The sequence below is a fragment of the Oncorhynchus kisutch genome, linkage group LG8, assembly GCF_002021735.2.
Source record: "Oncorhynchus kisutch isolate 150728-3 linkage group LG8, Okis_V2, whole genome shotgun sequence".
Lineage (NCBI taxonomy): Eukaryota > Metazoa > Chordata > Actinopteri > Salmoniformes > Salmonidae > Oncorhynchus > Oncorhynchus kisutch.
The window spans coordinates 2,529,315-2,544,737 of NC_034181.2; the positions used below are offsets into that span (position 1 = coordinate 2,529,315).

Sequence of the window (15,423 nt, forward strand, 5' to 3'; positions counted from 1 at the left end):
GATACAGAGAGAGCAGGGGGCCACACACACATAGACAGAGATACAGAGAGAGCAGGGGGCCACACACACATAGACAGAGATACAGAGAGAGCAGGGGGCCACACACACATAGACAGAGATACAGAGAGAGCAGGGGGCCACACACACATAGACAGAGATACAGAGAGAGCAGGGGGCCACACACACATAGACAGAGATACAGAGAGAGCAGGGGGCCACACACACATAGACAGAGATACAGAGAGAGCAGGGGGCCACACACACATAGACAGAGATACAGAGATAGCAGGGGGCCACACACACATAGACAGAGATACAGAGAGAGCAGGGGGCCACACACCTACATAGACAGAGATACAGAGAGAGCAGGGGGCCACACACCTACATAGACAGAGATACAGAGAGAGCAGGGGGCCACACACACACACACACACACACACACACACACAGACACACACACACACAGAGAGCAAGAGATACAGAGAGACCAGGGGGCCACACACACATAGACAGAGATACAGAGAGAGCAGGGGGCCACACACCTACATAGACAGAGATACAGAGAGAGCAGGGGGCCACACACACATAGACAGAGATACAGAGAGAGCAGGGGGCCACACACACATAGACAGAGATACAGAGAGAGCAGGGGGCCACACACACATAGACAGAGATACAGAGAGAGCAGGGGGCCACACACACATAGACAGAGATACAGAGAGAGCAGGGGGCCACACACACATAGACAGAGATACAGAGAGAGCAGGGGGCCACACACACATAGACAGAGATACAGAGAGAGCAGGGGGCCACACACACATAGACAGAGATACAGAGAGAGCAGGGGGCCACACACACATAGACAGAGATACAGAGAGAGCAGGGGGCCACACACACATAGACAGAGATACAGAGAGAGCAGGGGGCCACACACACGTCCGTCTGTCTGTCTGTCTGATCTGAATTTTTTTCTCTTTCTGTTTCAGTCATTCCAAGGAAGCCAGGGGAGAGCCTACCTCTTTAACTCTGTGTAAGTATAAAACCCCCTCTTTAACTCTGTGTAAGTATAAAAAACCCTGATGTTTCATCAGCTGACCACTTGTCTATATCGGACCAAGCTGCAACAATTTATCTTTAAAAACTCCGATTTAAACATCTCTTACAATCTTAACAAAACACCCAACCTTATGCCTAAACATAACCTTAAATAGAGCTATTTTGTGTCTCTCTCCCTTAGTGTGAACGTGGGCTGCGGGCCGGCCGAGGAGCGGGTTCTCCTAACAGGTCTACATGCCGTCGCTGACATCTACTGTGAAAACTGTAAAACCACTCTGGGATGGAAATACGTATGTCGCCTACTGCACCTACTACACCTATTACACCTACTACACCTACTATACCTACTACACCTACTACACCTACTACATCTACTACACCTACTACATCTACTACACCTACTACACCTACTACACCTACTGCTTCAACAAAATGTCACCTACCTACTACACCTACTGCACCTACTACACCTACTACACCTACTGCACCTACTACACCTACTACACCTACTATACCTACTGCACCTACTACACCTACTACACCTACTACATCTACTACACCTACTATATCTACTACACCTACTACACCTACTACACCTACTACACCTACTATACCTACTGCACCTACTACACCTACTACACCTACTACACCTACTACACCTACTGCACCTACTACACCTACTACACCTACTGCACCTACTACACCTACTACACCTACTATATCTACTACACCTACTACACCTACTACACCTACTACACCTACTACACCTACTACACCTACTGCACCTACTACACCTACTACACCTACTGCACCTACTACACCTACTACACCTACTATACCTACTGCACCTACTACACCTACTACACCTACTACATCTACTACACCTACTATATCTACTACACCTACTACACCTACTACACCTACTACACCTACTGCACCTACTACACCTACTATACCTACTACATCTACTACACCTACTATACCTACTGCACCTACTGCACCTACTATACCTACTTCACCTACTGCACCTACTACACCTACTACACCTACTGCACCTACTACACCTACTACACCTACTACACCTACTGCACCTACTACACCTACTACACCTACTACATCTACTACACCTACTACACCTACTGCACCTACTTCACCTACTGCACCTACTATACCTACTGCACCTACTGCACCTACTACACCTACTACACCTACTACATCTACTACACCTACTACACCTACTATACCTACTACACCTACTGCACCTACTACACCTACTACACCTACTACATCTACTACACCTACTACACCTACTACACCTACTGCACCTACTACACCTACTACATCTACTACATCTACTACACCTACTGCACCTACTACATCTACTACACCTACTACATCTACTACACCTACTGCTTCAACAAAATGTCACCTACCTACTACACCTACTACACCTACTACACCTACTGCACCTACTTCACCTACTGCACCTACTATACCTACTGCACCTACTGCACCTACTACACCTACTACACCTACTACATCTACTACACCTACTACACCTACTACACCTACTATACCTACTACACCTACTACACCTACTACATCTACTACACCTACTACACCTACTACATCTACTACACCTACTACACCTACTACACCTACTACATCTACTACACCTATTACATCTACTACACCTACTACATCTACTACACCTACTACTCTACTACACCTACTACACCTACTGCACCTACTACACCTATTACATCTACTACACCTACTACATCTACTACACCTACTACATCTACTACACCTACTACATCTACTACACCTACTACACCTACTACATCTACTACACCTACTACACCTACTGCACCTACTACACCTATTACATCTACTACACCTACTACATCTACTACACCTACTACATCTACTACACCTACTACATCTACTACACCTACTACACCTACTACACCTACTACATCTACTACACCTACTACACCTACTGCACCTACTACACCTACTACATCTACTACACCTACTACACCTACTACATCTACTACACCTACTATATCTACTACACCTACTGCACCTACTACATCTACTACACCTACTACACCTACTACACCTACTACATCTACTACACCTACTACACCTACTACATCTACTACACCTACTACACCTACTACACCTACTACACCTACTGCACCTACTACATCTACTACATCTACTACATCTACTACATCTACTACATCTACTGCACCTACTACACCTACTACATCTACTACATCTACTACATCTACTACATCTACTACACCTACTACACCTACTACACCTACTACACCTATACATCTAAAACACCTACTACACCTACTGCACCTACTACACCTACTACACCTACTACATCTACTACATCTACTACACCTACTACACCTACTACACCTACTACATCTACTACACCTACTACATCTACTACACCTACTACACCTACTACACCTACTACATCTACTACATCTACTGCACCTACTACACCTACTACACCTACTACATCTACTACACCTACTACATCTACTACACCTACTACACCTACTACACCTACTACACCTACTGCACCTACTACACCTATTACATCTACTACACCTACTACATCTACTACACCTACTACACCTACTACATCTACTACACCTACTACATCTACTACACCTACTACACCTACTACACCTACTACATCTACTACATCTACTACACCTACTACACCTACTACATCTACTACATCTACTACACCTACTACACCTACTACATCTACTACATCTACTACACCTACTACACCTACTACACCTACTACATCTACTACATCTACTGCACCTACTACACCTACTACACCTACTACATCTACTACATCTACTGCACCTACTGCACCTACTGCACCTACTACACCTACTACATCTACTACACCTACTACACCTACTACACCTACTGCTTCAACAAAATGTCACCTATCAAATGAGGCGATATCTAAATAAATATATGCGTATTTGCATACGACACAATTCATTTTTTTGGACACTGAACGAAGTCAGCCTAAATAAATCAAATCAAATATTCATTTAGTTTAAGACACTATAGGACTTGTCCAAAACAGATAAATACTGTTTTCCTACTTCTATCTGTAAAACACTAAGGACATATACATAAAATGTTATCTAGAATAAACAATGTGCAACAAATCAACAATTCCCTCTTGGTAAGTCTGTAAAATATACACTGAGCAAAAATATAAACACAACATCCAACAACTTTCAAAGATTTTACTGAGTTACACTTCCTATAAGGAATGTAAATAAATTCATGAGGTCCTAATCTAATTTAACATGACTGGGAATACAGATATACATCTGTTGGTCACAGATACAGTGCAAAGTATTCAGACCCCTTGACTTTTTCCACATTTTGTTACCTTACAGCCTTATTCTAAAATGGATTAAATAAAAAATCAAATCCTCATCAATCTACACGCAATACCCCATAATGACAAAGCGAAAACAGGTTTTCAGACATTTTTGCTAAGTTATTAAAAATAAAAAACAGAAATACCGTATTTACATCAGTATTCAGACCCTTTGCTCTGAGACTCAAAATTGAGCTCAGGTGCATCCTGTTTCCATTGATCATCCTTGAGATGTTTCTACAACTTGATTGAAGTCCACCTGTGGTAAATTCAATTGATTGGACATGGTTTGGAAAGGCAGACACCTGTCTATATAAGGTCCCACAGTTGACATTGCATGTCAGAGCAAAAACCAAACCATGAGGATGAAGAACTTGTCCGTAGAACTCTGAGACAGGATTGAATCGAGGCACAGATCTGGGGAAAGGTACCAAAACATTTCTGCAGCATTGAAGGTCCCCAAGAACACAGTGGCCTCCATCATTCTTAAATGGAAGAAGTTTGGAACCACCAAGACTCTTACTAGAGCTGGCTGTCTGGCCAAACTGAGCAATCGGGGGAGAAGAGCCTTGGTCAGGGAGGTGACCAAGAACCCGATGGTCACTCAGACAGGGCCCCAGAGTTTTTCTGTTGAGATGGGAGAACCTTCCAGAAGGGCAACTATCTCGGCAGCACTCCACCAATCAGGCTTGGTAGAGTGGCCACTCCTCAGTAAAAGGCACATGACAGCCCACTTGGAGTTTGCCAAAAGGTACCTAAAGGACTATCTGGTCTGATGAAACCAAGATTGAACTCTTTGGCCTGAATGCCAAGCGTCACATCTGGAGGAAACCTGGCACCATCCCTACGGTGAAACATGGTGGTGGCAGCATCATGCTGTGGGGATGTTTTTCAACGGCAGAGACTGACAGACTAGTCAGGATCGAGGGAAATATGAACAGAGAAAAGTACAGAGAGATCCATGATAACCTGCTCCATAGCGCTCATGACCTCAGACTGGGGTGAAGGTTCACCTTCCAACAGGACAACGACCCTAAACACACAGCCAAGACAACGCAGGAGTGGCTTCGGGACAAGTCTCTGAATGTCCTTGAGTGGCCTTGCCAGAGCCTGGACTTGAACCCAATCTAACATCATCATCGAGAGAGACCTGAATATAGCTGTGCAGCAATGCTCCCCATCCAACCTGACAGAGCTTGAGAGTGTGCAAATAAATTAATAAAAAATCCTACAATGTGATTTTCTGGATTTTTTTTCTCATTTTGTCTGTCATAGTTGAAGTGTACCTATGATGAAAATTACAGGCCTCTCTCATATTTTTAAGTGGGAGAACTTGCACAATTGGTGGCTGACTAAATACTTTTTTGCCCCACTGTATGTTATTGTTTGTTTCTAGCCTGGTCCCAGATCTGTTTGTGCTATCTTTACCAACTCGTTTAGAGTGAAAATATGGTCTCAGATCAGTTTGTTCTCGATGTTTATTCCTACTTGGAGTGCACTCCTCCTCTTTATAACAGTCGCATCCCTTCTGGACCATTCCTATACAGTTATGATAATGATTCTCATAAGCCAAGGACGTACAGGACCTTCAGAAACCTCATCTCTGTACCCCAGACATACAATTATCTGTAAGGTCCCTCAGTGAATTTCAAACAGACTCAACAGCAAAGACCAGGGAGGTTTTCCAATGCCTTTCAAAGAATGGCCCCTGTTGGTAGATGGGTAAAAATTAAAAAGCAGACATTAAATATCCCTTTGAGCATGGTGAAGTTATTAATTACACTGTGGATGATGTATCAATACACCCAGTCACTACAAAAATACAGGTGTCCTACTTAACTCAGTTGCCAGAGAGGAAGGAAACTGCTCATGGATTTCACCATGAGGCCAATCGAGACTTTAAATCAAATCAAATCAAATTTTATTTGTCACATACACATGGTTAGCAGGTGTTAATGCGAGTGTAGCGAAATGCTTGTGCTTCTAGTTAAAAAGAGATACAGAGTTTAATGGCTGTGATTGGAGAAAAGTGATGGATCAACAACATTATAGTTACTCCACAATACTAACCTAATGGACAGAGTGAAAAGAAGGAAGCCTGTACAGAATAATAATATTCATAAACAAGCTTCCTGTTGGCACTAAAGTAAAACTGCAAAGATTATGGGAAAGAAATTAACTTTATGTCCTGAATACAAAGTGTTTGGGGCAAATCAGACACAACGTATCACTGAGTACCACTCTTCATATGTTCAAGTATGGTGGTGGCTGCATCATGTTATGGGTATGCTTGTCATCAGCAGGGACAAGGGATTTCTTTAGAATACAAAGAAACGGAATAGAGCTAAGCACAGGGAAAATCCTAGAGGAAAACCTAGTTCAGTCTGCTTTCCACCAGACATTAGGAGATGAATTAACCTACAGCAGGACAATAACCTAAAACACAAGGCCAAATCTAGAGTGGAGTTGCTTACCAAGACGATATTGAATGTTCCTGAGTGGCCGTGTTACAGTTTTGACTTAAATTTAAATTAAATTGCCTTAAATCTATGGCAAGACTTGAAAATGTCGGTTTATCATAATCAACAACCAACTTGACAGAGGTTGAAGAATTAAAAAAATAATAATGTGCAAATATTGTACAATCCAGGTGTGCAAAGCTCTTAAGAGATTTACCCAGAAAGACTCACAGCTGTAATCTGTGACAAAGGTGATTCTAACATGTATTGACTCAGGGGTGTGAATACTTATGTAAATTTAGATATTTCTGTTTCATTGTCAATAAATTTGAAAAACGTTCTTACCATGTTTTCACTTTATGATGGGGTAATGTGTGTAGATGGGTGACCACTTTATGATGGGGTAATGTGTGTAGATGGGTGACCACTTTATGATGGGGTAATGTGTGTAGATGGGTGACCACTTTATGATGGGGTAATGTGTGTAGATGGGTGACCACTTTATGATGGGGTAATGTGTGTAGATGGGTGACCACTTTATGATGGGGTAATGTGTGTAGATGGGTGACCACTTTAGGATGGGGTAATGTGTGTAGATGGGTGACCACTTTAGGATGGGGTAATGTGTGTAGATGGGTGACCACTTTATGATGGAGTAATGTGTGTAGATGGGTGACCACTTTATGATGGGGTAATGTGTGTAGATGGGTGACCACTTTATGATGGGGTAATGTGTGTAGATGGGTGACCACTTTATGATGGGGTAATGTGTGTAGATGGGTGACCACTTTATGATGGGGTAATGTGTGTAGATGGGTGACCACTTTATGATGGGGTAATGTGTGTAGATGGGTGACCACTTTAGGATGGGGTAATGTGTGTAGATGGGTGACCACTTTAGGATGGGGTAATGTGTGTAGATGGGTGACCACTTTATGATGGAGTAATGTGTGTAGATGGGTGACCACTTTAGGATGGGGTAATGTGTGTAGATGGGTGACCACTTTATGATGGGGTAATGTGTGTAGATGGGTGACCACTTTAGGATGGGGTAATGTGTGTAGATGGGTGACATTTTGTTGTTTAAATCCATGTTGAATTCCGGCTGTAACACAACAAAGTCAAGGGGTGTAAATAGTTTCTGAATGTATGTATGTGACCACTACAAGCTATTGGTTTTGTACATTTACGCAACTTAGAAGAAGAGTTTAGAGGTTTTAAGTGTAAAAAAGGAAACCTAAAGCTTTCTTGGTCTTAACCAGACCCTCTGCCTAACACCCCTCATCCGCTTGTCCTCAAACCCTCTTCCTCTACCGACCCCCTCAGCCGCTTGTCCTCAAACCCTCTTCCTCTACCGACCCCCTCAGCCAAGAAGACGTTCCTGGGTTTATAACCTACTGGTTCTGTACATTCAGGATGCTTAGAAGTGCCCTGTCAGGATGATCTTAGCATTGGTGTTGTGTAGTATTGTTGGCCTAACGTTCCCTTTACCGACCCCCTCAGCCAAGAAGACGTTCCTGGATTTATAACCTACTGATTCTGTACATTCAGGATGAATGCACAATTGGTGGCTGACTAAATACTTTTTTGCCCCACTGTATGTCCATTATAAAGTGGTTAAAATTCAAATAAATGTCGATGACGGTCGTGATTAACTAAAGAAATATACATTTTCATCAAGTTTGACAACTTTTTGAAAATACTAATAATAAATGGACCAAAATACCAACAAATCGAAACATTTATGCAAAAATGTCAAAAAGCCCACAGGGAATCTTGAACGGCAGTTAGAAATGTTGATCTTTACATACATTCTAAACCTACATGGTGACATCAGACTAATGTTGTTGTGGTGGTGTTGTTGTTGTTGTTGACTGACAGCATGTTGTGTTGCAGGAACATGCATTTGAGAGCAGTCAGAAGTACAAGGAGGGGAAGTTCATCATCGAGCTGGCTCACATGATTAAAGACAATGGCTGGGAGTGACATCACTTCCTGTCTCCGGCCCTTTAATGACCTCTGACCTATCAGAGCTCTGGATCTATCAGACTTCACAGAGCGACAACCAATCACCATCAACCACCCACCGTGCCGCCCCCTCCTAACACATACACAAACACACCCACACACACACAGTCCCTGCTGGTTGTGAAACTGAACATGATGCTGTTGAACTGGAGAGACGACTAGCCTATTGGGGGTTGGACCTTCAGTGAAGACCACGTGATCTCACCAGCCAATGACAGACAGCTGGACTTGAATTGGCTCCTCCTTCATCAACCAGGCCCCACCCACCTCACTGGCATTGGCACTTAGTTACACGGCTGCCATGGCGATGTGAGAGAGAGGATAACATGATAACGTTATACTACCCTCTTCCTCCTCTGACCCGGGAGGAAGAGGAGGTGTTGCAGGAAGGAAGGGGACAGGGTGGCACAGTGGGGGGGGGGGGGTTCTCCTTGTGTTTTAATCTTTGATTTATTCGTGAATATATATATTTTTTTCAATATTTTTTTTTCAGTCTTTGATCTTTAATGATGACTTCACTGTGTGGGACGTCCCGGTAACACCCCAAAACGTACCCCGAGCAGAGAGGCGGGGATAGATTGATATTATATGTAGATAGATATGTTTTATCCAACAGCATTGTGGCTGGCTCCATATAGCAACAGTACTATTAGATAAGGTTTACCAGAGGAGATAGAGGGAGGACTATGTTTCCCAAATGGCACTCTCTGCCTTGGTGCACTACCCTATGGGCCCTGGTCTAAAGTAGAGCCCTATGTGGGGAATAGGGTGCAATTTGGGACACAACCTAGAACAGGCTTGACAACCACAGAACACACCCACGCTTCATATTGTGTTACAACCTGAACTAAACTAACCATCACACCCACGCTTCATATTGTGTTACAACCTGAACTAAACTAACCATCACACCCACGCTTCATATTGTGTTACAACCTGAACTAAACTAACCATCACACCCACGCTTCATATTGTGTTACAACCTGAACTAAACTAACCATCACACCCACGCTTCATATTGTGTTACAACCTGAACTAAACTAACCATCACACCCACGTAGTTCACAACCTGAACTAAACTAACCATCACACCCACATAGTTCTCAACCTGAACTAAACTAACCATCACACCCACATAGTTCACAACCTGAACTAAACTAACCATCACACCCACATAGTTCACAACCTGAACTAAACTAACCATCACACCCACATAGTTCACAACCTGAACTAAACTAACCATCACACCCACATAGTTCACATCCTGAACCAAACTAACCATCACACCCACGTAGTTCACATCCTGAACTAAACTAACCATCGCACCCACATAGTTCACATCCTGAACTAAACTAACCATCACACCCACATAGTTCACAACCTGAACTAAACTAACCATCACACCCACATAGTTCACAACCTGAACTAAACTAACCATCTCACCCACATAGTTCACAACCTGAACTAAACTAACCATCGCACCCACGTAGTTCACATCCTGAACTAAACTAACCATCACACCCACATAGTTCACAACCTGAACTAAACTAACCATCACACCCACATAGTTCACAACCTGAACTAAACTAACCATCACACCCACATAGTTCACAACCTGAACTAAACTAACCATCACACCCACATAGTTCACATCCTGAACCAAACTAACCATCACACCCACGTAGTTCACAACCTGAACCAAACTAACCATCACACCCACGTAGTTCACAACCTGAACTAAACTAACCATCACACCCACATAGTTCACAACCTGAACTAAACTAACCATCACACCCACATAGTTCACATCCTGAACTAAACTAACCATCACACCCACATAGTTCACAACCTGAACTAAACTAACCATCACACCCACATAGTTCACATCCTGAACTAAACTAACCATGTACATGTATAGAGTGTATTTAGAGATATGTGATATACATTTGTATGGACATTTATTCTCATGCATATATATACAGGTAACTGCCAAAGTAAAGGAAACGCCAACATATAGCGTCTCAATAGGGCGTTGGGCCTCCACCAATCAGAACAGTGTCTGGAACTCTATTGGAGGGATGAGACGCCATTCTTCCACGAGAAATTCCATCATTTTGTGTTTTTTTTGTTGATGGTGGTGAAAAACGCTGTCTCAGGTGTCGCTCCTGAATCTCCCGGTAGTGTTCAATTGGGTTGAGATCTGGTGACTGAGACGGCCACGACATATGGTTTTTCACCCTAAGCATGATGGGATGTTAATTGCTTAATTAACTCAGGAAACACCAGCTTTCAATCCCTCCTTTCCTCCAGTGTTTCCATTATTCTGTCAGTTCCCTGTACATATACAGTATCATGTATTGTATGTATATGAGCAGAATGTCTACTAGTGTGTTGCCTTCAACACAGTGGCAGACTGGAAGGCAGATACTTAGTTTGTACTTTGCAGAGGCCTTTTGGTTCATAGGTTTAGAGGCAAAAGTCTGTCTGTCTATCTGTCTCTTTTAAGGCCTTTCCTCCGATGATTAAAAGATTGTATGAGATGCTGAATGATATTGGGGGGTTGCTGGCTAGATCATCTCCATATTAGTTATTAGATCAATTAAATATCGCTGCTTTACTCGTTCCTACACGTCACCAATCCTGCTTTACTCGTTCCTATGCTTCCCCAATCGGTGATCCGACCTAAATCAAGGGTTTATAATCTCACCCGATTCACTTTAAATCACTTTGAACATCCTCGGCATGAACAATGTTCCCCTTTTCCACAGAAAACTAAATAAAAATGTTCATCGCAATTCTTTGCTGCTATGAGAGAAATTACAATCCTTCATCCTTTCTCTTCCCTTCGTTCTGGAGATCTTTTTTTTGCACTTTATGCCTGGCGCACGGTTGCACGGTAGCTTCTCTCTCTGTGTTCTCGTCCTCGTCGTTAGTTTGCCTCTAAGCTGAATGAATCGTGTGCCTCTCTTCCTATTTTCACCTGACTTTCTCCTGTGTTGTGCCGTGCACAACTCTAAACTACGAGCCACCAAAAAAAGCTCAAACCCACATCGATAGATACAAATACATAGATTGATAGATGAAAACTTTACGGGTGGAACCTGAGCGTTCAATGGCTGCTGTGCCTCAAGAATAGTAGATTATATATAGGCTACACGTATCGGTGTGGGGATGGATGTGGGGGGGGGGGGATCAGACCTCGATAATAATCTATATTGGTGTCGTAGCAGGTAGGGGGAGGGTTGGGGTTTTTAGAATGAGGTGCGATTGCTCACATTGCCGACCAGGTCAGTCAGGTCACATGACCTATTATTAACCCGTAAGACAAGGACAATGCAAACCTGACGGAGTTGGATGGTTAGAGATCTCCTACTTGAATATATAAAACCAGTACAGTACAGACCTGTTACAGTACAGACCTGTTACAGTACGGACCTGTTACAGTACAGACCTGTTACAGTACAGACCTGTTACAGTACAGACCTGTTACAGTACGGACCTGTTACAGTACAGACCTGTTACAGTACGGACCTGTTACAGTACAGACCTGTTACAGTACAGACCTGTTACAGTACGGACCTGTTACAGTACCGACCTGTTACAGTACGGACCTGTTACAGTACGGACCTGTTACAGTACGGACCTGTTACAGTACAGACCTGTTACAGTACAGACCTGTTACAGTACGGACCTGTTACAGTACAGACCTGTTACAGTACAGACCTGTTACAGTACGGACCTGTTACAGTACAGACCTGTTACAGTACAGACCTGTTACAGTACGGACCTGTTACAGTACGGACCTGTTACAGTACAGACCTGTTACAGTACGGACCTGTTACAGTACGGACCTGTTACAGTACAGACCTGTTACAGTACGGACCTGTTACAGTACGGACCTGTTACAGTACGGACCTGTTACAGTACAGACCTGTTACACTCTGTATATAGAGGAACATATTGAAGGTTTCTATTGGCTCCTTTACTTCTTTGATTCAACTGTACCTCTGGCTGTAAACACGTAGGGGTGTGTGTGTGTGTGTGTGTGTGTGTGTGTGTGTGTGTGTGTGTGTGTGTGTGTGTGTGTGTGTGTGTGTGTGTGTGTGTGTGTGTGTGTGTGTGTGTGTGTGTGTGTGTCTGTGTGTGTGTGTGTGTGTCTGTGTGTGTGTGTGTCTGTGTGTGTGTGGGTGTGTGTGTGTCTGTGTGTGTGTGTGTCTGTGTGTGTGTGTGTGTCTGTGTGTGTGTGTGTATGTGTGTGTGTCTGTGTGTGTGTGTGTGTGTGTCTGTGTGTGTGTGTGTCTGTGTGTGTCTGTGTGTGTGTCTGTGTGTGTTTTTCCTCTATTTTGCATTTTACATTTAAGGTGATTATATATTTTCCTCGTTTTCTTTTTGCATCCGTTTGTTTATGTCTCCCCTTCTCCCAGCGATCTGGGGGCTTGACGGCCAGCCGGGGTTTATATCTCCCCCTCTCCCAGCGATCTGGGGGCTTGACGGCCAGCCGGGGGTTATATCTCCCCCTCTCCCAGCGATTTGGGGGCTTGACGGCCAGCCGGGGGTTATATCTCCCCCTCTCCCAGCGATCTGGGGGCTTGAAGGCCAGCCGGGGTTTATATCTCCCCCTCTCCCAGCGATCTGGGGGCTTGACGGCCAGCCGGGGTTTATATCTCCCCCTCTCCCAGCGATCTGGGGGCTTGACGGCCAGCCGGGGGTTATATCTCCCCCTCTCCCAGCGATCTGGGGGCTTGACGGCCAGCCGGGGGTTATATCTCCCCCTCTCCCAGCGATCTGGGGGCTTGACGGCCAGCCAGGGGTTATATCTCCCCCTCTCCCAGCGATCTGGGGGCTTGACGGCCAGCCGGGGTTTATATCTCCCCCTCTCCCAGCGATCTGGGGGCTTGACGGCCAGCCGGGGTTTATATCTCCCCCTCTCCCAGCGATCTGGGGGCTTGACGGCCAGCCGGGGTTTATATCTCCCCCTCTCCCAGCGATTTCTTTAGAAATGGTATTATTTTACTCTGTGTGTGTTTAGGTCCCTCTGGGTAGGGCTGGGGTAAAGGGTCCATTAAACCCTGGTTTGGCCTCTAGAGCCCTAATGTCTGACCTGTGCTGAGCTCTGTCGACTGTAGAAGTATATGGGGAGCTGGATAATCCCTCAAATTTACAGAACAGAAGAGCGTTGACCTAGGCTCTTTCTTTCTTTCTTTCCAACAATCAATATCCCCTGTATACACCTTCTCTCTCTCTCTCTCTCTCTCTCTCTCTCTCTCTCACTCTCTCTCACTCTCTCGTTAATCCAACTAGCACACAGGAAAAACAGTCACCAGTGTCACTGTCAGTTTATACCAAATATAACATTGTTACTAGATTTCTAGAGAACTGGTGTCACAACTAAAGCTAAAAAGCCAATCAGACAGGTGTGGTGGATGTTGTTTGTTAGAGCTTTCAGACTCCTGGAGATTCAGACCACTTGTACAAAAAACCAAAACCTATTCCGGAACCTGTCAGGTGTGACTTCTCAGTAGTTCTCTAGAATGTTCTCGATCATTCTGTAGAACGTTCTACAGTTGTTCTGTATTCTGGAACTTCTTTCAGAAATAATGTCCAAAAGCCAGTCATTTGCTGTGAAAGATGATTGTTTATTTCCCCAGATATTATTTGTTGTTTTGGTGACACTGGCTCCGACTTCTGACGTAATTTTTTTTTTTATAGATCTACAGGAGATATTACCACAGGCTGTGTCCCAAATCACATTCCCTACCTATTTGCTCTACTCTATAAAGTATTATAGGGAATAGGGTCCCGTTTGGGACGTTGGAACAGAGAGCTGATGACGAGATAAGTATCGGAGATGTTATTATCCCTGAGAAGAGATGATTAAAACTATATGATAGGTATACAAAGGAAAAGATTGTAATGTTTGATAAATGTGTTAAAATTGTTCAACTGAAAATAGGTTTAAAGTTTGCTGTATTTATAATGGCTGTATTAAGTCGTGCCTGGTTCTCTTTTTCTTCAAACACATTATATACGCTTTCTTTTTACTTGACTACAATTTATTTTCCGTTCTGTATGTAGGTTTTCACTGTATTGTAAAATGATCAGATATCACAATAAACTTTAAATGGCATTCGACGGGGGATTGTGTGTGTTCCATCATTCCTTCAACAGCTACATGAGAACAGGCAGTAGGTCACACTGTAACAGAAAACTACTGGCATTTTCCCCCTTTTTTATTTTTTTATTTTTTTATTTCACCTTTATTTAACCAGGTAGGCTAGTTGAGAACACCTTTATTTAACCAGGTAGGCTAGTTGAGAACACCTTTATTTAACCAGGTAGGCTAGTTGAGAACACCTTTATTTAACCAGGTAGGCCAGTTGAGAACACCTTTATTTAACCAGGTAGGCTAGTTGAGAACACCTTTATTTAACCAGG

The 15,423-nt window shown here is 43.5% G+C and overlaps 1 protein-coding gene across 2 annotated transcripts in view; it reads left to right on the top strand.

The window, feature by feature from the left end:
• Nucleotides 1-15,120, top strand: part of LOC116374790 (protein yippee-like 1) — a 41,791-nt gene extending 26,671 nt beyond the window's left edge. For both annotated transcript variants that reach the window (XM_031829544.1, XM_031829543.1), the window contains exons 3-5: nt 987-1,030; nt 1,238-1,346; nt 8,857-15,120. In XM_031829544.1, coding sequence (XP_031685404.1) covers nt 987-1,030; nt 1,238-1,346; nt 8,857-8,946 — 243 coding nt within the window. In that variant the 3' untranslated portion in view covers nt 8,947-15,120. The remainder of the gene's footprint in view (nt 1-986; nt 1,031-1,237; nt 1,347-8,856) is intronic.
• The last annotated feature ends 303 nt before the right edge of the window (nt 15,121-15,423 follow it).